This window comes from Eschrichtius robustus, chromosome 4 (assembly GCF_028021215.1).
Source record: "Eschrichtius robustus isolate mEscRob2 chromosome 4, mEscRob2.pri, whole genome shotgun sequence".
Taxonomy (NCBI): Eukaryota; Metazoa; Chordata; class Mammalia; order Artiodactyla; family Eschrichtiidae; genus Eschrichtius; species Eschrichtius robustus.
In genome coordinates, this window is record NC_090827.1 from 30,735,855 (window position 1) to 30,761,979 (window position 26,125).

At 40.0% G+C, this 26,125-nt stretch overlaps 1 protein-coding gene across 1 annotated transcript in view; it reads right to left on the bottom strand.

Annotated features, from left to right (window-relative positions):
• Positions 1 to 11,731, bottom strand: part of SLC39A8 (solute carrier family 39 member 8) — a 69,428-nt gene extending 57,697 nt beyond the window's left edge. The window contains exons 1-2 of the mRNA XM_068542502.1: positions 11,638 to 11,731; positions 10,705 to 11,177 (exon numbers count right to left, since the gene is read on the bottom strand). Of these exons, the coding sequence (XP_068398603.1) occupies positions 10,705 to 10,923 (219 nt within the window). The 5' untranslated portion in view covers positions 10,924 to 11,177; positions 11,638 to 11,731. The remainder of the gene's footprint in view (positions 1 to 10,704; positions 11,178 to 11,637) is intronic.
• Between the last annotated feature and the right edge of the window lie 14,394 nt (positions 11,732 to 26,125).

The following is a 26,125-nucleotide window of genomic DNA, read 5'->3' on the forward strand; positions in this document are numbered from 1 at the left end:
TTTGTTGGGTTTTTTATGTATTATTTGTATGAAAAGTATTATAAACCTATTACAGTACCGTACTATATAGCCAATTGTGTTACTTGGGTACCTAGGCTAACTCTGTTGGACTTACGAACAAATGGGACTTACAAACGTGCTCCTGGAACAGTACTCATTCGTATGTAGGGGACTTACTGCACCAGAAGGTGTTGATGGAGAAAGGATGGAGTTGACGAGTTCCATTTGGGACAGGTTTAGACCTGCTGAGTTGGGGAGGGGAGAGACTTAGACATCAATCGGCAACCAGGATGTGCATGGCTGAACCTCAGGAGAGAAATGTGAACCAAGCCAACCTAAGCAGAAAGCACCCACAGACAGGTGATAACTGCAGCCAGGGGAGTGACTGAAGTTGCACAGAGAGAGTGTGCAAAAACAAAAGGAAGAGTGCTTAGGATAGAACCCCAAGCAACACCGATATTTAAAGGATGAGCAAAAGACACTGAAATTGAAAAGAAGCAGCCAGAGAGGTAAGAAAACCAAACCAAGGTAGACACAGCTGTGGGCAAGGAGAGGATGTGTTTCAAGTAGGATGTGTTCAACACTGTCAAAATTAACACAGAGGTAAAGCCTGAGAATCTCTTGTATTTAGCAATAAGAAGGTCTGGGTGACGTCCTATAGAGCAATTTGAAGGAAGTATTGGGGACAGAGCCATACCGCAATGTGCTGAGGAGTGTCTGGAAGGTGAGAAAATGGAATAGACTTCATACGTGTCCACCACCCAGTTATATAAAGAAAGTAAGGCACGAAGACCATGGGATATTCAGGGGATTCATAGCACAGGGGCCACGCTAAGGCAGCACCTGCCTAAAACCAGCACAATGGAGAAGAACTGAGGATTCAGTGTTGGCACCTCTGTTCTCCCAGTCAAATTTGGGCCCTTGGTGACTTCTGCCAAAGACTTCTTTGGGCCTCAGTTTCTGGGGAAACTGCTATGTCCCAATGCTCTCACAACACTGTTTGGAGTATCAAATGTCAATGATCAGGAAATAACATTGCAAGGTTGAAAAATAGCTTGTGAAGGAATTAATAATCTTGTTTTAGAGCTAGACCTTACTATTGCGGAGACAGCTCCAGCAGGAAGAATAGTAATAATAATTTTTTTTTCTTGTTTTACTGAAGCAAAAGAAATCTCAGCAGAAAATACCTTCCTGCTTTAAATGATTGTACTGTCCCCAGTGGCTTCAAGAAACTAGCATCAGTTCTACTTTGATACCAAGGCACTTGGATGACATATGAGGCACTAAGATTTTTGGAAAATAAACCAGCCCCTCCGTGGGATGATATTCTTCGGTATATGTGGAGCAACAGTGGAGAGAGAGCATGGGCTTTGAAGTCTAGTCACTCTGGACTGGAATTCTCACTCTGCCACTTCGGAGCTATGACTCTGAGGGAGGTATCCAACCTCGCTGAGACTGGGTTTCCTCATGGGAATACCTAGAGTACTTACCCTGTGAGATGAAGAGGCTTAGTGGGATGGTATATAAGAAGGTACTGAGCACAATGCCTGGCACATGATAAGTACTCCATAAATGTTAACTATTACTTCTATTAGGGTAGGACCTGCTCCCTCTGCTGGAGTGAAGGTCCTACCTGAACATTTACTTAAATGGCATTCATCCCAAGATTAGGGACAGAGCCAGTGTCTAGACTTTCTCAGAAGATGTGTAGGTAAAGTAACCAAAGAATATACATGAATTCTGAGATCCCTGCTCCTAAAGAAAACTGCAGAGCATCATGATTTGATATTCAAACTCAAGTACCTGGTATCATCAGTAGGGTGCATCCCTTAACAGAAGGGTCCATGTGTTTTCCAGCATATGTGTTCAATATTCATTTAAAGCAGGATCTGTTACCCAACTCAGAATCGTCTTACTGATTTTACCTCTCGTTTGAAGTTTGGACTAACTTCTCTTTCCCTGTCCCTGAAGAGACACATCCCTGACTTATCATAGTCAGACCAAAGTGGCGCCTGTTCTCTTACCTGCTTCCCAACTAATAAGGTCAGCTGAAGGTGGAGGACCCTGGATTCTTTTGGCTTGCAAAACCCATACAGAGGTCCTGAGGTAAATCTAAATTTAAAAGCACAATTACATCAATTTCTACAAGTATAATATGGATTTCCAATCATTCACATTTCAGTATTGATGTAAAATTTGGACAAAAATAATAAAACAAAGCCAACTCCTAAATATAGCCTCAGAAGTCCTCTGGGAGGACCTAAGGTTTACATTTTCAGGAGTTTACATTTTTCAGGAGTTTATTACTAGTGTTTGATGAAAGGGAAGAAGAGGCAAATGGTAAAAGCCTTTCTCAAGATGAGAGTCACCACTGAAACTAACACTGAAACCGAAGTCACTGGACTGATGTATTTCTCACCGAACTTTTTATTTCATTAATCCTTGCTGTCTTTTTATAGCACTGCTTTCCTCTAAGTTGAGTGACCCTAAGGTGCTCAGGCCTCCAGTGAAAGACAATTTTGTTAAGGGTAGTTAAGCTATTGTTAAGCTATGTCAACTAATACAGTATTATAATATAATAACTATGCATTGAGCATATAATTTGAGCCAGGCATGATGCTAAGTATTTTACATGCATTGTCTTTTTTGTTATTTATTTTTTTAAGTAATACAGGTAATGGGAAAAAATAGATTATTTGTTTGAGTTACTACATGTAATACACATAGTAGTAAATATAGAAGTGCCTAAAATACAGCGATACTCAGTAATTATTATTATTGCTCTTATATTTTTGTTCACAACCATCCGATGAGTAAGGTTCATTTTTTCAATTCACAGATGTGAAACTGAGTATTAAAGAGGTTAAGTCATTTGCCTGTGATTCCCAGCTAATAAGTGATTAGACTTTCAGCCCATGTCTGTTTAAACCCCAAGGACAAATTGTTAACCATTATGTTGTATTCCTACCACAATTAGAGACCCAAGAAGCCCATTGAATATACCGATGACAAGTGTATTATTTTTGAATACGTTCAAAAATAGAACTAAAACAGAACTAAAGCCTTAGAGGCCTTATCAATGCTCACTTGGTTTTTTTATTTCTCTAACTATTTAGTTAAGTATAAAAAAAGTCAAGGTATTAAATATTTGGACTTCAAAGGCATAATACTACTTTTCAGGTTAACACCTTTGATCTAGATTCACAGATTTTTGTTTTTGTTCTCCTTAAGCTTCAGGCCAAGAAAAACAACAGAGGACCTTTGGAAGGAGACAGAAACCAAATTAAACAAGGCTCCATTCTGAAGATTCTCTATGTTCCCACATCCCATCATCACAAAGGTAATTCAGTGATAGTTTCATTTCTTTACAAAATAAACCTCAAGACTCGGCAAACCCATTTGGCTCCTGAAACAGACAACTGGGAATAGTTCGAGAATAAATTAATTAGTTTCAATTACAAACAGGAATCCTACCATCATCTGAAGTTGGAAATGGGAACACTCTTTGAAAACTACAAGTTTCTTAGGTTGTCTAGAGTTTAGTAACGTTCTTTTTTTTTTTAATAAATTGCATTTTAAATGATCCTAATATTAACTGTGTGCACTTAGTAATATGGACAGTCCCTTGAGGACATGCCACTCTGAATCCAAGTAACTGGCAAACTCTTGTTACCAATCACATGAGGCTACCCTCCTTATGGGGTTGCTTTTCTTTTCCCTGAGGAATGCCAATCCTTCTCAACTTCAGGCCTGTTTTCCATGCCTATTTATATTCCTTTTTTTCTCCCCCGACCCCTACTACCACCAAAAGAAATTTAACATAGAGGATTCAAATGTATATTGATTTTAAAGAAAAAACTCTTAAACTGCAGTCATAGTTGAGAAGCAATGGGTTTTTATGATTGGGAAATGAAGTCCCTGACCATCAACATCTCCCAATGTGGGCATCACCTGGAAACAGAAAGATGGTGTGAACCATGGAAAGCACAGAAGCTGAAAATCTCCCACCCAGCTACTCTACTTTGAATATCTCTAGAGAGAAATAAAGATCTATCTCAATTAAGGGAAAAAGTTTACCACTCCCTCTCCTGGTAACTGTGTGAGAGCTCAAACTCCCATCTAGCAGCAATGAGATTCTAAGAGTTAGTAATTCTGTTAGAGTTAGTACCTCTGTTAGGGTTAGTAATTCTGTTAAAGTACTCTGCTCACCTACTCTTCCCTCATTGCTTCAACTCATTCCCTAGCACCGACGCACAGTCCTCTTTCTCCAGGGTTGTGCAGTCAGCAACGCAGCTGCTTCACAGGCATGAAAAAGGAGGACTTAACAGGATTAAGAGGAACAAACTGTTATGTATAAAATAAGCTACAAGGATGTATTGTACAACACAGGAAATACAGCCAATATTTTATAATAACTATAAATGGAGTATAATCTTTAAAAGTTGTGAATCACTGTATTGTACACCTGTAACTTATATAATATTGCACATCAACTATACGTCAGTTAAAAAAGAAAAAGATAATTAACATGTAAAAAAAAAAAAAAAAAAGGATTATCTGCCAGAGAGAAGATGGCACAATTGTTTTTTTTTTAAATAGGAGGACTTACATTCTAAACTGCCTGAAGAGAGAGTGAATTCATTGGCAGAATTCTTCCAGAGTAAAAGTGAGAACAGGACTGAAAACTTTAACACTAGACACGGATGTTTCTCCCCTTATCTGCAGTCTATCCATAGAAGAAAGAAGAAGCTGATTAATATGCCTTTCTCCAGGAAAACTTTTGAAACTCAGAATTAGGAAAACTATTGTTGCCAAAATATTTTCTCCAAGAAAAATTCATTATATAAGAAAGAATGAAAGAAACTTTCATTCTATAAAAGAGAGTTCATGCAACCCACAAGAAGATCCATCTTGTGATTAATAGCACAGACACATCTGGCACAAGCAGATGTTCATCCAGTAAGGATTTTAAAAACCAAAACAAACAAGCAAAATCCTCCAAAAGGAGAATTGACTGACTTGTAACTCCTCCACAAGGTGTTTCCCAGAAGGCTCCCACAGAACATGGTTCCCAAAAGTATTTGTTTGGCAGTTAATCTCACACAGCCTAGTGATACGTCTTGTAATATTTCTTTCAGTGATTACTTAACTACTGCAGTTTTGCCTTGCATACTTTTCAAAAGTTTCCACCTTATTTCTTAATTAGATTATAAGCTCTCTGAGGACAAGGACCTGTCATCCTCATTGTAGTTTCTGTAGTCTTAATACTGTTCCCTTAACGTGACTAAACAATGGAGCTACATAAGCGACTGATGATTTGTAACTTCTACCCATAGATCAAAATCTGAGATTAACAGTTGCCCTGGCTAGGGAGAGTATGATTTTCTAAACTATAATTCAAAAAAATCCACTATAGGATTTAGGATTGCCTGAGGTTCTACCACTTACTGTGTGATTTTGGTCAAGTACTTAATCTCTCAGCACCACATATTTCTCATGTGTAAAATTAAGTTAATTATGGTATCTGTATCACAGGATTGTTGTGATTTTGAAAGGCGTTAATACAGATAAAGTGGTTAAGAGTTATGTCACACAGGAAAAAACCAATAAATCCTAGATATAATTATTTATGTTATGTACAAAAGGGTCTATGTGACGCCTAGGGTAGTGGGTAAAGATGCAAGTTTGGGAGTCAGAGATAGAAAGAATGAAGGGTATTTTCTCATATGGATCCCAATCATCCCTGGCACGAAAGCAGACTAAGCTCTTGACATCACAGTCAAATGAATTACGAGTGTCTCTCATTTTCCTAAAACCGTTTGGAAACAATGATCACACTGTACACAGTCAACTTAAATGAGAGTGATATATCAAAATAGGTCCATTGTCTTGAAGGAAAAGCCACCGGAGACCTAAGCACAACCTGGCCCTTCCTGCCAGTTTCTCACCTGAACAAGCAGGTTGGAAGGCATTCCTAGAAGATTTACGCCCTCATTTCTCAGAATATAAAGGAAAAAAAAAAAAAAAGAGGGAGAGAGATGCTCTTTCTCCCCTCCATCCATGATCAGTGCTTCCCAGAACCTCCCTCATGTAATGCACCATTACCCTCCATCCCAAGAAAAAGTACACTAAGCAACAACAAGCTATGCATACAACATGTATGTAATGACCACACACATACACCCCTTCTGTTTGCTACAGACCGCTAGCCTGGCCATCCATTGAAATAAGCCAAGAGTTACCTCACTGCCTCTCCCTCTGCATTCCTTGTGCCATAAACTAATGAAAGGAAAGATCTAACAATAGTTAAATGACTGCTACAGGCAAAAGACTTGAAGTAGAAAATATCTACCTTTGGGGCTTTTGCCTACTCTTCAGTTACGGCTGCTCTTCCAGAAGAAGGCAGAGCCCTTATGTACCTCCTGACGGCCTCCAGGATCAAGCAATCATTACATCTCCTACAAACCACTGCAGTTTCCTCCTTAGCTCCTGTCTCGACCCACTCCGACACACTCCACGCTCTCAAGCAGATGAATTTTCCAAAAACACAAGTCTGATCCCATTCCACTTTTTCTGAAATTCTTTAATCAGACATATCGTTCTATCATGCATTATAGTTACGTGTGCACATGTCATACGTCTACCTATTAACTGTAAAGTCATGTGAGGGCTCAAATTGCCTTACTCATATTAAACCATCTTCACTCATTCATTCAAAAATATATATAATGAATACATGTTATGTACCAGGCACTACACTAGCCCCTAGAGAGATGAGTCAGATCAGTCCCTTCAATCTGTTCAAAATCCTATGGCTGTGTGTGTTGGGGTCGAGGAGAAGCCATATAAACAGAAATTTATAATATGTATAAAATTATGTCCATATTATAATTGCAATATATAATATGTTATGATTTCATAGGCACCAATTAATATAGGGTCACATAAAAGGGGGCTCCTACTAAACCCCTGAGCAGGCTAAGAAAGGCTTCTTGGAGGAAGTAATGTCTAAACTGATACCTAAAACATAAGCACACGTATATGGCGAACCAGGAACTACCGGCAGTCCATGAAGACTGGAATAGTAGCAAAGGATAAAGCTTGAGAAATATACAGGAAGCAGATCATAAAAAGGCTTAAGCCACATTAAAGTGTTTAAAGTTTAACTTGAAGGCATTTAATTGTTTTAATAAAATGAGCAATATGATTAGATTTGTACTTTTAAGGGACCACCCTAATTAGAGTAGTTATTTGAAATATTTGTTGAACACATGAATAGCTAAGTGTCGTTAGCATAATAAAAAATTTCAAGAATTCAAAAAGACAGCAAATCAGTGGTGGTTGTGATGCCCCAGAAAGGTTTTATGGAGTTTAGCTGGGTTTTTTAAAATTTAAGATTTTGATAGGGCAATTCAAGGAAAAGAAGGACATTGCAGTTGGAAACAGGAAGGGTGCAAGGAAGATAATGAGGTAAAAAAGTGGTTGAGTAGAAGCATACATTGATTTCAGAGAAGAATGAATAATTTAATTTAGTGAGTGCTAGGTCTGGGCAGGCATGTTAACATCTCAGGGTCAACCTTGCGGTGCAGAGCCTTAAATGCCAGTCTTCAGATTTAGACTTCACCAGCCAAGAGACAGTTCATGGAGGAGATCTGAAAGAAGAGAGGCATACTCCAAGTATTGCTTTAGGAAGATTGAAGGTGAATTGAAAGGGATTTAAAAACAAGGTTCAGGCAACCTGTGAAAGAAAAAAAGAAGATGTGCTGCAGGATAACGTATCAAATGAAAAAATAAAGTTCGGAGAGAGAAGTAAAAGCCTAAGGTTGAGTGATGGTGGGAAACAAAGGTTGCCTCACATGCCAACCTGCCACACCCACACCCACATCTCCATCACCCCCACTAAGCCTCCTCAGGAGACTGAGTTATTTAAATGGAGGCATTTCCTGCAGCTTAGTGTGATAATTCAGAGGTGAGGTGTTCTGAACGAGATATGAAGAGAAAAGACCACTTGGAGAATGAGAAAGGAACATCTGAACAAACAAAAAGTGGCACTGAGCCCATTCTTAAATCCCCTAAATTAATCACCCAGGGTATTCACTCAGCTGGGGCTTCCCTTTGTATTTTAGAAACTCCCTGAGAGAGAGCAGACTCACACTCAGTCATGGGCCCCAGCGACCCATTTAGATAAAAGAGCTCCCTCCTCTCACTTGTCTGGGTTGCTTCTTCTACCTGTTCTTTGTACCCTCAGAAACCATAAGAAGCAAAACAGTAAACTCAATTATTCTATTGTTTCCAGCTTGAACTCAGGTCACTTTGATCTCCCAAAGCAACAAGTTCTTTTAATAGTACTTAAGGACACTGAAAAAATATTAGAAGACCATCCAAAATTGTCTAAATTTTTAGTACAGTAGTCCTATTACATGGGAAAAGCTGACCTAAGCCCTCATCCAAAGGAACAATGTCATCTGTAAACAGATCTCATAGAAGATTCAATAAATCCCTGGCCCAAAGAAATAAATTCTATCTTTTCAACCTTCTTCAAAGTCAGAAAATCAAGCTTTTCACATATATTATTATTCTACTTTGCTGCAGGTAAGGAAACTAAAATTGCATTCTTTAAGGTATGGAGATATTAACAGCCCTAAATTTTGCTCCAAACTGGACGATTTCCTGCTGGAGCAGATATAAATGTCAGCAAATTAACAGATTCTTCTGGAATGGCATTTCATTCGACATCATTTAACTGATGATTGTTGTTTTCATTAGGACTTTTTAGAACATCCAACAGATGTTCGCTAGGTCTGATTAAGTGATAAATTTTCCATGGCTTCCCTTTATTTCCAAAGTAACTATGGGCTTCTTCGCCTCACTTTTTGATGCCCACAGAGGCCATAATGAGGGTAGTTAAATATGCAAACAGAAGAATGAGAAACAAGGTGTCAACATACTTATAATTTACCTATTGAGGTGTCCTACTTACTCATAAACTGGGACTCATACTGCTAATAAACTTAAGCAATTTTCCTAAATTATTTAAGTATATTTTCCAGTGTCTTTGCCAAGGCGTGGCTCAGCAGTCTTTTGTCCCTTTATAATTCATCAACACCTCCAGACATTGCAAGATAAGGAGATAATTTAAGTCAAAACAATGTGTGGGCTACAGATACGCAGCTGCAAGTCCCCAAGCTTCTTTCCAAGCATATGACCGCCCCTACTCCTACCTAGAAATGCTTTAGTCAGGTCAGCTGTTTCCCCCACTTGAAGAGACTGCAACTAGACAGAAAATACTTAGGAAATTGTTTACTTGTTTTCTAAAATATCAGTATAACATGGGGTCATTTCAGTTTTTCCAATGTATCATTTCTTAGACATTGAACCAACTGTAGTGCCATGCCAGAACTGGATCTATAGATAGTTTACTAAAGAACATGCATAAGAGGACCACAAAACCTTTCTAGATCAAAGGAAGGTCACTTTGATCCCTCATGGCATCAGAACCTTATACTTCTTGCATATTGCATGTTTTAAATGAGGTAAGATATTTCTAACAAAAAGAATGCCGAACTATAATGTAATTAGCAAGGAATTTATCTGATTAAAGTTTCCCTAACTGTAATCTAAGGTCAAATACATCGGGAAATGCTAGATTTCCAAGAGTGGAGTATAGTATGCAACATTTCCCAAGCATCTTGGACCACAAAAACTTTTTGTAACACAAACTAACATCACGCAGAAGTGACAAACAATACGGAAAATACTGAACACTGCCATTCATCACCAGTTGTCACTGGAACCAGAGCAGAAGGGGAAAAAAATCAAAGCACTGAGTAAACAGAGTTTTTAAAAGTAGAGAGAAGTTTGGGGGAGGATGCCAAAAGCACACTTCGCTTACTTCACAATTTTAAGAAATAATCATAGAATATTTATGACGGAAGTAACGAAGAATCTATAATATCCTCCTTTTTGAAGTTTACTAGCAGGTATGGTCTTAATTGCTCCTAGGTAACTCATGGTGACCCTTAAATTTTAGGAATTACCAAATGCCTGTATAATACTGTGAATATGTCCTAAGATAGGTTTGTTTGTTTCTTTGTTTTTGAATGAATGAATGAACATTCGAATCAAACCCTTGACCTGACAGATGACGAAAAACTGTGGCTTTAAAACCAGTTCGACCCACCGACTGGATGCTTGATCTTGGTCTCAGGGCCCCCCTCGGCCTCCCTATCTCTATACAGTAGGCCCTTCGGCCCTAAATGCCTCGGGTAACGTACACCGGAAAGACAGAACTACATTACGTCTCGATCGCAGTCGTCACCCACCGAGCTACTGTTAACGAGGATGGCCTGTGAGCCACTGCCTCTGCCGGGAAGACTTAAGCACGCCATTCCTGACTAAAACGCATCTCCTAAGATGCTTCCCGCTCTCAACTACTTCATAAACTTTTGCATAAAATCTTATAACCACCAGCGTCTGAGGACTCAGTTCATCGGGCATAAAACTGCAATTTCTGGCTCCCTGGTCACCGCCAGCCCTTTAACCCCGGCCAGAAAGCCAGGTCTAGTGAAAAGCAGGACCCGCCTCACCCTGGAGAAACGTAACGAAATCCTTTCTCCGGCACTTTTCCCCATTAAACAGCGTTCCTGGGCAAATGGACGTCTCCGGACACGCCGGCGGGGAAGGGCGGCCGGGCCCGCGCCCTACCTGGTTGAAGTGCAGCTGCCCGGGCTCGGGGTCGCCCTCCAGAGGGGCGGCTCCCAGCTGCTCCAACAAGCGCCCGAGCTGCGCCGCCGACAGGCTCAGGTTCGCGCCGAACACGCTCAGCACATCCTCGCTGAAGGCGAGCGCGGGCCCCGCCGCCTCCCCTCCGAGGCCGGCGGCCGCCAGGAGCAAGAGCCCAGCCACCGCCCGGCCCGGGGCCATCCTGGCCGGGGCTGCCCCTCGCGGGCCCGAAACGGACTGGAGCGCACAGGGAAGCGCCGGGCGCACCCGCGTCGGTGCCCAAGGGCGCGGGTCAGGCGTCGGCGCCGGTCCGAGTCAGCGGTGGCGCGGGGCGCCCCTGGTCCTCCGCCGCCTTCCAAAGAGCAGCAGCCCGCGACCTGCCGGGCATTGAAGTGGCGCTGCCGCCGGGGGTGGGGAGCGATAGACAGAGCGGGCCCCCGGGCCTCCTGGAGAGCCTGAGATAAAGAGGACAAAGGGGGACAGAGATAAAGGCCACCCGGCTACCGCCGGCCGGCCCCGGGAGCACTGCGAGGCCGGAGCCCTCGAACGCCCGGCGCCCTCGAACGCCCGGCCGGGCATGGGGCCAACTGCCCCGGAGCCGGGTTTGCAAACGTCCCAGGATTAGCGTGCAGTGTGATGACACATGCTCCTTCCGGACAGAAAGCCCTACATCGCGCCACTTCTTAGGAAGAACTAAAAGCACACGGGCTGTAGAACCCCACCTCCTCTTCTTTCTTTCTGCTTAATTCCCTCACAGCAAGCGTAGAAGGGGTGAGACGTGCAGCCCCCAGGAAGCTGCAGGAAATGGCCCCTCCGGCGTCCTGGGGTTTGAGCGTCTAAACGGGACCCTCCCTCTCCCAGATCTCTTCTCTGCAATGGCAAGCTAGTAGGTTAGCTAGCCTGCTAAGCTCTCACCTCGTCTGTTTCTCCGTCTGTCTGTTTATGTCCACGTGAGTCAGTCCCTCTCTCTCTCTCTCTCTCTCTCTCAACACTATCCCAGGCAAGTCCGCTGTGAAACTCCGAGATCCCGCCCTGCGCTCTTTACTTATAACTGGAGGAGAGGGCCCTGTCCCCGCCTCCCTGCAGCACGTGGTGACACATTCCCCAGCCTGAACTCCCGCGCGCGTCCACGCCGGGGCGCACAGCCGCTGGCCCTCCCTCCTGGCTGGCGTGGCGCACTCCCACCCCCGGCAGAGCCGGCTCCCCGCCGGCCCCCCTGGCGGTTACCTGAACGCCACCTCCTGGTCCGTATTCCTAGCCTCCTTTCTGGTCTCCGTGGTCTCTTTGTTAGCTTGTTGAAACCAACTTCCTGGAATAGAGTCTGGAACCCTTTGCATTGTCTTAAGAGAGTAGCAGGAATTGGTCTTTTGTCTTACTTAATTAACATCAGGAGAAAAAGGAAACCAAATCTGTAGCGGTGGTGGCGAGCTCTCTGAGCCGGCACTGCTCAAGCCGGCCCTTCCTGACGCCGCAAGGGATATCCGCAGATCAGAATGAATGTTTGTTTGTTCAGATGAGGGTTCAAGAAAAGCTGACTTAGGTGTGAGGTCAACAAGCTTGTGCAAAGTGAATGCGGTGTTTGAGGGCAAAGGTTGTGTCTAGTGGCTACAACTGTCCAGAAATAAAGTGAAACCACGAATCACTGTTACATGGCTGAGGACAATAAGAGGAACTCAAAGCGTTGTTCTTGTCTGTCATGGGGGAGAGTGCAGAGCCTCCTAAAATAGCACATTTTAAAAGGGGCGCTTAATGCATGTGCTCTTACTGTAAAGTATCGAGGAAAACTGATGTAAGTCAGAGCCCTTGAAGGGGCATCGTCTTCTTGTTTTTGCACTGAATCAAGTCTAACTCCAGCAACTCCAGCCTTCTCCTACACCCAGACTTCTTATCTCAGGAGGTGGGAGTAGGGGGTGGTCAGAAGGAAAAGTAACTGGGCATCTCTGTGTAAACCATAACCTGCATGTGCTGTATATGATCTCCACCCAAGGCACGGATTCACAGTGGTCCCAAGAGCCACTTTTAGGAGCTATTCTCATCCAGTAATGGGAAGCTTCCAGTTGGCATAGAAAGAGGACCCAGCTTCAGACCTCCGTCCCCATGGATGGGAAACTGGGGGTATCTGTTGTTAACCCTGAAGGTTTTTTTGTTTTGTTTTTATACGTCTGAATAAAAATGCCAACGTTTTGCAGCTAAAAAAAAAAAAAAAAAAGAGGCACTTAGTCCAGACAAAGGGCGGGGGAAAGAATCTCATTTCCCATGAGGAACTTAGATGATGGAAGAAAGAGACAGGGAGAGAAAATTCTGGAAGGATGAACATCCAGGGGGACATAACTGCAGGGCTGTCATATGGAGAGGGTTTAACTGTGTTCTAACTACAGAGGGCCGAAGGCAGCAGTAACAGGGCAAAGTTACCAAGAGGAAAGTTTCTGCAGAAAACAAGGCACAACTTCTTTGGGAGGCAGTGATTTCCCCATGATTGAAAGTGATTCAAACTCAGGGGTATGTAGGATTCCTGCCTTGGAGGGAGATCAACAAAATGATCTTGATGGTGTGTCCTTTCCAGCTATAAAATCTGTGTGTTTGTTGATACTAATTTACAGAATTACATTGGTACAAAAAGGGCAAATATTTCACCCAAGAGCCAGAAATAAGTTCATGTCACACTTAAGCTCTTAAATTACACAACTGATGGGGACACCTCAAGATTTTTCTTGGATCCTTAAATATAGTTTGTTGCCTATTTTTCCTTTGACCCCAGCAACTCAAGGTGATCTTGGAAATCAATGAACACTCTAGATGGTTCACCTACACCCAACAAGCTATTCTTTCCCAGGTTGAACTGCAACATTGATAAGATGTTGGACCTTCCACAAATGTAAATGGGTTTCAAATAATACAAATAATACAAATTTTATGTTGTGGATTTTCAAAATAAAATTTTATTTATCAGCTATTTGTGCCTATATATATACATTTTGCCAGTCCATCAACCCCACAAGATGATAAATAGTAAAATAAATAATAATCTTCTTGCTTGGCATCTTTACCAAGAACAGTTAACATGATGTAAGCATGCAATTAAAAGAGAGTATTCAGAAAATTACAAGTTACTAACTACCAAATTGGTGAGGCTAATTTCTTCCACTCTAGTGAGATATAATCACCAAAGTACTACTTAGATAAGGTTTCAGGGCCAAAAAAATATAGCATTCTACCAGCAGTATCATTACTGAAGAAAAGGACTTCCAATTAAAAACATAAGGTGTAATGTAAAAACTAATTTTTCTCAGAAATTTGCCTTAAAGGTCAACTAATTTTAAATGATCATAATGAAGGGAGAGTGCCAAGAACACTGGCCAGGATGTAGAAACATGTCCTTTTCCTTTCTGACTATGTCACCTGGGAAACCTGGGAAAGTCATTTGACCTAACCAAGACTCAATTCCCTCATCTATGAAACAAAAAAATTGGGATAGAAGCACAAATATTCATTCCAGCCTTTTCATTTCTAAATGTCTAATTTAGAAGTCATCTATCAGAACAAAACATGAAACACCTAGAAGATAAATAAAAGTTCAATTCTCCAGTGGAAAGGGCATTTAACATCAAATCTTATTTTTCTAATCTCTTCAAATTTTTCTAAGTCCAAATCTTTTTGTACTATTGCAAATAAGGAGCAAATTGGCCACTTTTAAACTTTTCCATGCATTCATTTTCCTCTGGAAGGACTAAAAAGTAAACCTAGGAAATGGTATGTCTTTTCCTTTCTTCCCCTTCCTTTCTCTTTCTCTCTCTCCCAGTCCTAAAGCCATCAGGGGGGAGCATAGCATAATAAATAGTATCTGTGTGGTGGGCAGTCACAGTGGCCCAAAGAAGGGTGTTGGAACCTGAACAAGGGAAGAAGGGTATCCAAGTGGGAGGGAAATTTAGCGTGGGCAGTTAGAGCCCAAGCAGGGTGACGAAGGTGTCAAGATTGGGGGAGGAAACTTTGGAAATCAGAGGATGCATCCCTAATGAGGTAAGAGTGTATTCATGCACCCTAGCACAGAATGTCAGCACCCAAGTATGATGAGTGAAGCTTCCTTCCCGGTACGGTTTGTCAGAGCCCAAGCTGGAAAGGAGGGCATCTACACAAAGCAGTGCCCTGATGTGGGGTGTCAAGAGTCAGAGCAAGGATTGGAGGGCATCCTTGGGTCAGAGGAGAGAAAGAGAAGCAGCCGATGGTGAAGTCAGAGGCTGGATGGGTGAGGAGGGCCTCGGTGCTTGGCGGTGGCCCTGCACAGAATGTCCGAGATGGACAGAGTGAGGTGGCAGACCCTGCCAAGCAGCAACACGAGGTACCAGGGTCTGTGCAGTGAGGAGGGCAGCCTGACATGGGGTGTGTGTGCTAGTGTGATTTATAATAAGAAAAAGATATTTGGTCTTCATCTCTGTTTCTAGCACAGAGCTCCTAAAACCCTTGGAATTTCCTAAGTGATGCAAGTGTTAAAGGTAACTTTTGGACCCCCACCTAAGGATGGGGCTGGTTGCCAAGGAAACCAACCATGTGATAAGAAGTTTAGAACTTTCAATCCCACCCTCTTGACCTCTGGGGAGAGGAGAGCAGCTGGAGGTTGAATCAACCGCTAATAGTCAATGGTTTAATCAATCATGCCTCTGTAATGAAGCCTTCATAAAAACCCAAAAGGACTGGGTTGGGAGAGAGTACAGGTTGGTGAACATGTGGAGATTCTTGGAGAGTGGTGTGTTCAGAGAGGAAAGAAGCTCCGCCCCCTTTCCCCAAACCTTACCCCTTGCATCTCCTTCATCTGGCTATTCCTGAGTTATTTTTTATAATAAACTGGGGATGGAGTAAGTAAAACATTTCTCTTGAGTTCTGTGAGTCATTGGAATCTCAGATCTATAGCCAGTTTATCAGAGGCACGGGTGGCAACCTGGACTTTGTGACTGACATGCGTGGGGGGACCGTCTTTTAGGAATGGGCCCTTAAACTGTGAGCTCTGACACTATCTCCAGGTAGATAGTGTTAGCACTGAGTTGAATTGTAGGACACCCAGCTGGTGTCTGAGAATGGCTTGGGTGTGTGTGGAAACCCATCTCCCATACTGAAATTTGGAATTTCAGAATTATAGAAGGAGGACCCCAGGAGGAGAAGGAGGGAGTCAGGAGGGAAGGAGATGGCATCAGAAATAGAAGATTAGTCATGTATAAAGGGATCCATTAAATAAGTAAATATATTAAAGATAATAGTACCCAGTTTTCTCACTGTCAGAGAAGGGAGTTGCAAACATCAAGAAGGAGACAACTAGAATGAGCCCATGATTAAGTGTTGGAGATACCAGTGTTAGCTCATGGTTTTCAGTATATAAACAAATGAAAATAGACATTGCTGTAAATAACCCCTAGCTCTGTCCACCAGGAGGGGCTGGAAATGGCGATGCCCTAATAGCAATAAGCATATCCAGGGCCCTGAACTTGGCTTCTAAAAACTATTCTCCACTAGTAGGGAATCAGAGCTCCTCAGAAAAAGGGTTGATTCCAGGACTGAGCAGGCCAAGACCAAGATGAACCTGGAATCTCTTGCTGTGCCTGAAAACAAGGAAGTGGTCAAAAAATGTAGGAAATACATGTAAAGTATTCGAAGATAATGGAGCATCAGAGCAGCAACTTACACGCAAATGGTTTGCAGGGGAAAGGTCTCTGTACTGTGCTTGCAACTTCTCTGTAAGCTTGTAATTGCATCAAATCTTTAAAAATAAAATATTGAGTATGAATAAGGAAAGGAGAACGTTCCTGCAACAAATTACACAGAAATTAATACTAAAAGTTTGCTAAAATCCCAACTGGATAATATTCCATAAAATTAACTGACTCATTCGAGACATATTTTTGGTACCCGCATCATAGTTCATAATGTCCGGGAAAACAAAAATGAAAACACGCATTTTGTTTTACCTTTAAGAAGCCTGTGGTTAAAGTTAGACAGAAGGGAGGTGGTTGCTATTATGGAGATTTGAAAGGTTGCAGTGGAGAGAGATTGGAGAACTTATGTCTGCAGAAGATGCTGAGCAAATAATTCACAGAGCAATAACCCTTGAGCTTGAAAGACAAGTAGAAGTTTTGACAGAAAGACAGGAGGAAGCACATTCCAGGACAAAGAAATGCAAAGTAAAAAGCCCTGAGAGCCCTGAAAGAGCAAGGAGAACTACAGAGGGTCTTTGGAACTGGAGAGTCTGGGGCAGGAACACAAGCTCCAATGGGTCAAAGAGGTCTTCCTCTAGGGATGCGCCAAAACATTCCTTCTGATCATCTGTGGCAAAACTCTCCTGAGCGAATTTAAACCTCCTTTTTCCCCGTATTACGAGTATCAAATAATATTCATTCATTATTATTACAAACATGCCACACATAAAATTCTCAAATGGGAGCAAGATAATGACTCTATCCAGATTGTATGACTCTTCAGCCACCAATGTTACAAACAACGTAGGTAGGAATCGGATTTCTGCAAGTCCTCTCTGAATTTAACTCTTAGTCTATAAACTGTGGATTAAAGTCTTATCTGCTCAATCTATGTCACTGAATAACTGTGAAAATCAGATATGGTAAGGTGTGTGAAAACTCTTTATAAACTGTAAAACAGAGTGTCGGTATTATTATAAGCTTTTTAAAATGGTAAGGTAATGTGACCTGTGTAATCAGCCTAGTGAACTGCTCTTGGAAAATGGACAAAAACAACCCAGAACCTTGGAACAAAGACTACTTTATATCTAACTAAATTCTTGAGGTTTCTTCCCAGGAAATTAAAGTGCTAATCAGAAATGGAAAGAACCATAGATATCATTGATGCTCATCTGGTCATTTTTGAGTGAGGAAAGGAAAACTCAGGAGAGTTGAGTGACATGGTTAAGTAACGCTAGGCCTAAATCTGCCTCTTTCCATTTTACCACCAAAAGTAAACACCTGTCAATGTTTGGAGAGAATTACACATGTGACTTTAATTTGATTGAGTAAATGAAACTGAAAATTATATCCGCCTATGTTCTTCCTAGCTCTTCTTCCTCGTAATGGACCAATATCCCTGATATTGGTCTTTTGTTCCCATTCAGCTCAACTCACTCACCATGACCTCACCATGTTTTCTGTGCTTTATAATACCTATAATACCATACAATTTTTTAAGGATATTCTTAGAATTTTTGGAAAATGTATATGCACGCTCACGGAAAGATGTTGAATAAATTAATGAAAAAAGTAGAAGCAGAATATGTTACAAAACAATATAAACAACGTGTGCGTGTGTGTGTGTGTGTGTGTGTGTGTGTGTTTGTACTTACAATATCAAACGTCTGGGGGTTTATGCACCAAGCTGTTTACAACATCTTCCTCCTAAAGAGTAGGATTGGGGATCAGGGATTCCGAGGGAAGAATAATACCTTTCTGTGGGGGGAAGAATGAGAAAAATGTTTCTTTTTCTTTATACACTTCTATGGAGTTTGAATTTCTCAAAAGGTGTGTGTTACTTTAAAAGAATGAAAAATTGTCAAAATGTAGATGGTGGTAGAACTCTAGACAACCTCTAAAGTGGACCCTCGAGGCGTTAGAATCAAGGTGCTTCCATGGGCCCAGGGAGGAGAGTCCTGAGTGGCACAGAGATGCCCTGCTGTGGGGTTGACGTGCTTCTTCATCACAGAAAGCTAACAAAAATAGCATGGGTTCATAAAAATAGCCCTGAAAGGCATCCAACTCCTTTCACTCTGTGAATCCGGAACAGCCCCAAGTCTTTGATGGGGGATGGGGTCAGCTGAACCGTAGGCATGAATAATTCTCCTTGGAATGAGGGCTTCCCCGTATCTCAACTCTCCCAACACTTGAGGGTCAGAGGCCCAGAGCTGGAGTGAAATGGAGCTGCTAGGAAATTGCATCATGTGAGAACAGTTAAGAATTTTATTTTCAAGATAAGATCTTAGTACAAAGCCTAGCCTCCGGCAAATTTATGAAATGAAACTGTGATCAGGAACTCTTTTCTCCTCTGGAAAAGACCTCTTAACACCTGGACCCACATCCTCTTCCCTTGCCTTCCCTTCCTGCAAATCTTTTATTTTCCACTCACATTAAATATCTCCATTCACATTAAAATATAAAAGATGAAGAATTAAAAAGTGATAACTGACCCAGGCGCTATTTGCAATATTTTGATGCCAATGTCATCACTGGCATAAAGCAATGATAGTTCACAAAGCATTTTTAACTTAAGAGTTTAAATGAGACTGTTGGAATTTACTTCAGCAAACAGAGCAAGTGTTCTCTCTACAGTGTATGTGTGCTCTATGAGGAGCTTAAATCTACCTAAGAATCCTCTTGACCAGCTTCACACCTAGTCTTTTCTCTGAGGCTCATTCCTACCACATTATTGCTGCAGAAGAACTCTCATTATATGAAGCATTCATCTATGACTTGTTTGAAAGATGTGTGTGATCTCTAAGTGTGGCACCATGGACTAACCAACCCAAGGTCTGGCGGCGCAGCACTGAGGAAAGAACAATGGAATAAGAATCAGAAGACTTGGGCTTCCCTGGTGGCGCAGTGGTTAAGAATCCGCCTGTCAGTGCAGGGGACACGGGTTCGAACCCTGGTCTGGGAAGATCCCACATGCCGCGGAGCAACTGGGCCCTTGAGCCACAACTACTGAGCCTGCGCGTCTGGAGCCTGTGCTCCACAACAAGAGAGGCCACGACAGTGAGAGGCCCGCGCACTGCAATGAAGAGCGGCCCCCCTTCGCCGCAACTAGAGAAAGCCCTTGCACAGAAACGAAGACACAACACAGCCATAAATTAATTAATTAATTAATTTAAAAAAAAAAAAAGAATCAGAAGACTTGAGTTCTCATTTTAACGGAAACCGTGTGAACAGTTTTGTAGTCTGTGTAGTTTGAGCCCCTTAGCTCTTTGCATACCTCACAGGGTTGTTTTGATAGTTCATTGAGATAAACAAATTAAAGTATTTTGTAATCTACAAAGCCAAGGAAGACTAACATTTCAGACTAGCCAAACCAGATTGAGATATCCTTCTGAGCACAGCTGACAGCACTGTGACAACTACTTGTCTGTCTGACACATATAACAACATCAAACAGGCCAGGTAGCTTATCCTCTCTTGACTGGAAAATTACCGGTCTGTAGGGCCACAGCATGGTCCAGAGAGCCCATTTTCGAAAACACTGCTTTTTTTTTTTTAACTTGGATGGAATTTGTCATTTAATCATAGAAACTTTAATGTTTTCTAGTTTGATTTCTTATTCTGATGCCTTTGTTTTGTATGTTTCAGAAGGACGAAAATTATTCTTGGCATATGCAAATGAAAAATCAAGCTTTGGTACCTGCAGCTTTACACTTAAATATGATCCATTCTTATGGGAAAGTCTTAACATAGATAAATGTACCTGGAATAAAAATGTACACAAATATAAAGTAAAAGCAGGATAGATGTTACAGGGAAAGATATTAATTTGAAAACACAGGAAACTTAATGTTCAAAAAAACCACAACATATCCTAATATCCTAGGAACTGTAGGGAAATGTTCAACTTGTATTTGTGAAAGAAGAAATATTGCTCAGACATAAAGTCTGATGCCACTGAGAAAATGATGGATTTACTAATGTCCAGGTTTTTTATGTTCCAGGTACAATCTCTAGAAATGCCTTGTCTGGTACATGTGTATTTCTTAAAGTCTATGGACAACTAATAGATCTTGGGTGTCTTCTAGGAACCCAGCCTAATTCTTAATTCAAGTTACCCAAAACATGTTTGTTCTCACAAGTGAATAATCTATTTTCCACTGCAGTTTGGAAACTAAATTAGATATGAAAAAAATTCGTGTTAAAAGAAGCCTAAATATTTGCTCAAACAAAAACACTATGAGTCTTTTTAAGGTTGATACAGGAATAAGTAATAAGGAGGAATAAGTAGTTGCTTTATTCCAAACTCCCAGGACTGTCGCCTATTCTCTCATCTAAAAAAAAGAAAAGAATTGGTATAATGGAGTTATATTAATTGGAGTTAATTCCAGGAAAATACAGAGTTCAGATGGATTTTTTTTTCATTTCTTTATTATCTATCATTTGTGAACTTGAGGGAAGGAAAAAGAAAGAAGGAGGGTAGAAGGAAATGTTCTATAATGGTATGAATTTGATAATATGTTTCATATACTGAATTAAGTTCATATTTCCTTTGACATTTCCCAGTTAGTTTTATTATTAAAAATGAAATTATGTCTCCAAACTGTAATTTCCAAACTAACTTGAGGGTTTCTTATATATTTGAGCTCTCACTCTCCCACTGTAGTTGTTCTTTAAATACAGTTTTCATTGTTTTAAATGTCGTGAAGAAACGTTGCTGATAAAGTCATAATTTTTTAAAGTGAGGTTGAATTCATTTTTGTAAGAAATAAAATAAAGATGCCTAAAGAAAAGAATTTAATGAACAAAATCATCAACTTGATCATCTCCGGATGGTTGTAATATGAAATTTTTATAATTTTTTATATTTTCTAAATCTTCTGAAAAATGATTTCACAATTAAGTTTTTACTATTAATTTTAAACTAGCAACAACAACAAAATTAAAAGTTATAGAGTTAAGTAGAATGAGGATATAAACAGCTCTTCATTAAAAAAGCCAATGGTTGAGTGTGGTCAAAATTTCCTCTGAATTTCATGCCTGTGGGATTTCCTTTAATTTGAGGAAAGAACCCTGCTTTCTCCTTGTCTATGTGGTTAATTACAGACTCACGGCAAGAACAAGAATTGAGTCTGCAAACTCAATGTTTAGTAGGGAAAAAAGTCCCCCAACACCAGAATTTTTATGCTCCATGAAACTTTTCAACTGCAATTATACCCTCCTACATAAAAGGTAGACTAAAACTTTAAAATCCAAATGATTAAGATACAATAAATGGTCCAATGCATTCTGGGTAGCTACCACTTTGCAAGTTTTCATCTAAAACATTGCATAGGACTAATAATTATTTTAGAGATTTTTAATCTAAAATATTACTAAATAAATACTAAAACATCTAAATAAAACTAAAAATTTAATCTAAAATAAAATAATCTAAAGTACCTAAAATAGGAACAGGTAACTTCTCAAGTTGTTTCTTCCTACTTAATCCACTGAAAGTTAATACAAAGCAAGTTTTTGCCAATGTTACATTTAAATTTTCAATCTTTGTAATGCAAAATTATTTCTATTAGGCCCCTGCCTATTTTATTCTTCACCATTTTGTGATTCTAGGATATGAATTTTTAAAGAAGGCGTAGAATAATCTTGGAGCAAACTTGGAGCCAAAATAAATTTGTCATTCAGAAAGTTCAGACAGAAAGTTGAAGCTCAAAGTTGTACCCTAGTGTCCTTTCTGCTGTTTTATCTTGAGAGAGATTTGTAATGCTTTGTTTTGGCCATCCCTGGAGAGTGAGATTAGCAAAGTGGCTGGGATTAGAAAAGAAGGACGTGTGCATAGCATTACCATCACCATACTCTGGGCCTGGCTGTGCCATAGCTTTAAGAACTGAAGAATGGGGTTGGGAGTCATCACAGATCAGATCATATCAAAACACTTTCTAGAGTAGGTTCAAAAATGCCTGGGTTTTAAGATAATTAGAGAACATTTATATCACTGTCATTTTCTTTACTCATCTATGACTCTGCTGACACTATAGAATTCAATATTTATAACTGTAGTTCCAGTGCCATCAACAAAACTAATATCTGTAATTACTCTCTCCAATCCACAGTGAGTATGAAGACATGATCTCTCCGGGACAATTCAGTCTATGCAGTAGGTCTGGGGAAAGCCTAGAATGAAGAAAACAGCATTCTTACTATATCATCCAGATTAATGTGTAGTTGTTTAAATGCCATCATTTTCTTACAGATGTTATTTTCCTTATATAACCTTGGCTTGAATGTTAATTCTAGTGTGTGAACATTTGGTACATTAATTCATTGCCTTAATCAGACAAGAACGTTTCACATATAGTTTATATTCTTAAATATTAGGAGTGAATATAAATCAAAGGTAGGTTAAATACAGAAAAGTAAACTGGTTTTTAAGTATTGACTCATTCGAAACAAAAGCTAACACTAAAAATCATAAACAGTATACATTTTAAATTTGTAATCTTCTTTTGATATAAATACTGATAAGGATGGTAAAGACCGCTACCTACTAACAAATGGATCTATGTTTGAGAAACTAAAACAGAAAGAGAATGCCTCCCGGACTGGGCTTCTGGCCAAGAAACCAGGTTAAAGTACAAAGAGGCTTCGGTGTTTGATCGGCCCATGAAATCGGTTATGAGGAGCCTACGTGTGCTTGTTCACAGTGCGTTTCTACTTTCAACCCTTTTACAGCTGTTAACATGGGTTTGGTTTATTTCGTTTTGTTTGTTTTTTGTCTTGGGGGATTCTTCTAATGGCTGGATTCTTCTAATGGCTTTCTCAGCCTGGATTCTTCTAACGGCTAATTATTATCCCAAATACATGACCAACAAGCAATATAGAGTTCCCTAAAAGTTTTAAATGACAAGAGACTTGGTTTGGTTTGGTTTTAGGTCTCTTGGTCCTGTTACTGCTAACACAAAACTGATTATTGATAAACAGTGATATTAATAAAATGATTTAGTTTTGGGTAAATATTCACTAATTGATCTTTAATCTATATCCCATATTTTAATCTATTAAAAATCTATATTTTAATCTATTGAATTTTTTTAACTATTCTTCTGAACTTTGTACTGATTACATTTCAAACTTCAAAGGACCTATCGACAATGTGCTCTTAGCTAACCTCTGAACTACTATGGAAACATATTTAATGCTTTAAACCTTTATAGTATGTAGAAAAAGAAGTTCTTTTGCCAGAAAATTCCTTTGTCAAATGTTGTGAGGATTAAAGTAAATAACATATGTAAAGTATCTAGCATAAAGACATAAGAATGTGTGTGTGTGTGTGTGTGTGTGTGTGTGTTTTTCTCAAGCACTGCACTGTACTTTCACATGGACCACAGTTCCCGAAAACAATACTAATTGCGATTATTATATTGATCCAAAGCAAGTCAGAAACATTTGTTTCTTTTTCACTGGGAAAATACAAACACCCAGAAAAGAAATTTCTTTTCCCACCAACAAGTCTACAGTCCACCCTTACCTGAATCCCTAAGCTCTGTTTTCTCTTCTGTTAGAGCCAATGAACTTCCCATCCTTTTCTCCAAGACCAGCCCTCCACTGGTACAATGGTCCCATCCTCTCTTGCTTACTCAAGGTCTTTGTTCCCACAATTATACCTTCTCTCTCCTACAATATCATCAGTTTTTCCGTCGGTACCACATCATTCCCAAGAACAAAAACATTATCTCTTATGTCTGAAAAGTTCCTTTCCCACTATGTACCTCTCAATCTATCACTCTATTTGATGTAGGTTGAATTGTGTTTCTCAAAAGAGGATATGTTGAAGTCCTTATCCTCAGTAACTCAGAACATGACATTGTTTGGAAATAAGATCACTGCAGATGGGATTAGCTGGAGTTGGGTGGGCCCCGATCCAATATGATTGGCGTCCTTATAAGAAGATGGACACGTGAAGACACAGAGAAGAACACCTTGGGATGATGAAGGCTGATATTGGAGATATGCAACAGGAAGCCAAGGAATGTCAGAGATTACCCACAAACCACCCGAAGCTAGGAAGATGCAAGAAAAGTTCCCTAAGGGTTTCAGAGGGAGTGTAGCCCTGCCAACAACTTGTTTTCAGACTTCTAGCTTCCAGAACTGCACACAAGACAATAAATTTCTGTTGTTCTAAGCCACCACATTTGTGGTACTTTGTTACGGCAGCCCTAGAAACTAATACATCATTTCCACTTCATACTAAATTATTCCCAATGAGCAGAAAACATTATCTTATCACTTAAAAATTCCCTTGACCCTAAAACTCCCTTAAGCTAGCATCCTATTCCTTTGCTTCCTTTTTATAGCAAATATTTTTAAGAGTTAATTTTAATTGCTGTCCTCACTCACCGCCCCCGCATTTTCTAACACATTTATTCTGGTCAGGATCCCCACCTCTTCCACCACTCCTCAAAACCACTTTTGTCAAAGTAACTTATTGTACTTTGTTTTTCTTCAAAACAAATAATATTGTATGTTTATTTCTTAATTTTGCTATTGTCTATCTGCCTCACTGGACTCTAAGTTCCAAAAAGACAGGGAATTGATGTATTTTTTCACTACCATGCTCCAGGCCCTGGCACTCAGTAGGTTCTTAGTGAAATTTTGTGGAACAGTGCAATGCATTTGCTTTTAGATTATTAATTACATGCGATACATAAAATTTCCTTTTGGATTTAAAGCACTCTTTATAGATGCAATAAATTTTGCAAGTATTTTGTAATAACTTTTCAAGAACTTGAAGGTTACTAATAAAAAGGGTTTTTATGTTTTGCAAGCATATGTTACCACTAATACTTTACCCTAAGGTAAACTGTTATGTCTTTATTTTATATTATAACTTCCAAAGCTATTAGCAGATATTAATCTTCGTATTCATCCTATGTATTAAGGAAAGGAGTTTTTTTAACTTTTATCTTACAGATTTGGAAACTAAATGATTTAAGAACCAAAAGGCCGTCCTGTGACATCTAAGTGGGTAAACGATAAAATACAAACTTGGATAAAAGCTTTTCACTATCAAATCAGTTTAATTTCCACTAAAATCCCTCATTACTAACCCCACCTTATAATTTCATTGTCATTTAAGATTATTATCTCAATTATATTAAATGAGAAAAAATAACTTCCTCCTGGATATTAAGGCAATTTATAGATGAGGAATATGAAATCAGAGATATTATGCAAATAAATGCAATTAATGAAGATTCAATGCTCAGTTCAATGCTCTGAAGAGAAGCAGAAGTTTTGCACGATGAACTGAGTTAAAACAGAAAATTAAGGAGCACTGTTAAACGTATTCATAAAATGCATTATCTAAAATGTGAACAGGACTATCATCACATTAGTCCATGATGTGATAGCTCACAGTAATCAACCATCTATATCCACATAAACGTGTCTTTCCATTTTTCCACTGCCCTCGTTATCAGTAGTAAAGAGTAGCTCAACAGCAAGATAAGGCGGCACATTAAACATACTGAAACTTTGCTAACTGCCCACATCAGGGCTACGTTGTTTCACTTCCTATCAAGGCCTCCCTAGAAGAAGAGCCCTATGTATTTTATTCAAGCTATTTTTTGGAATAGAGTAATATAACAATACCATTTAATCATCCATGTATACACACAATAACAAAAATTCTATGAATACTGTGTTTCGCATTTGTGTTAATGTCA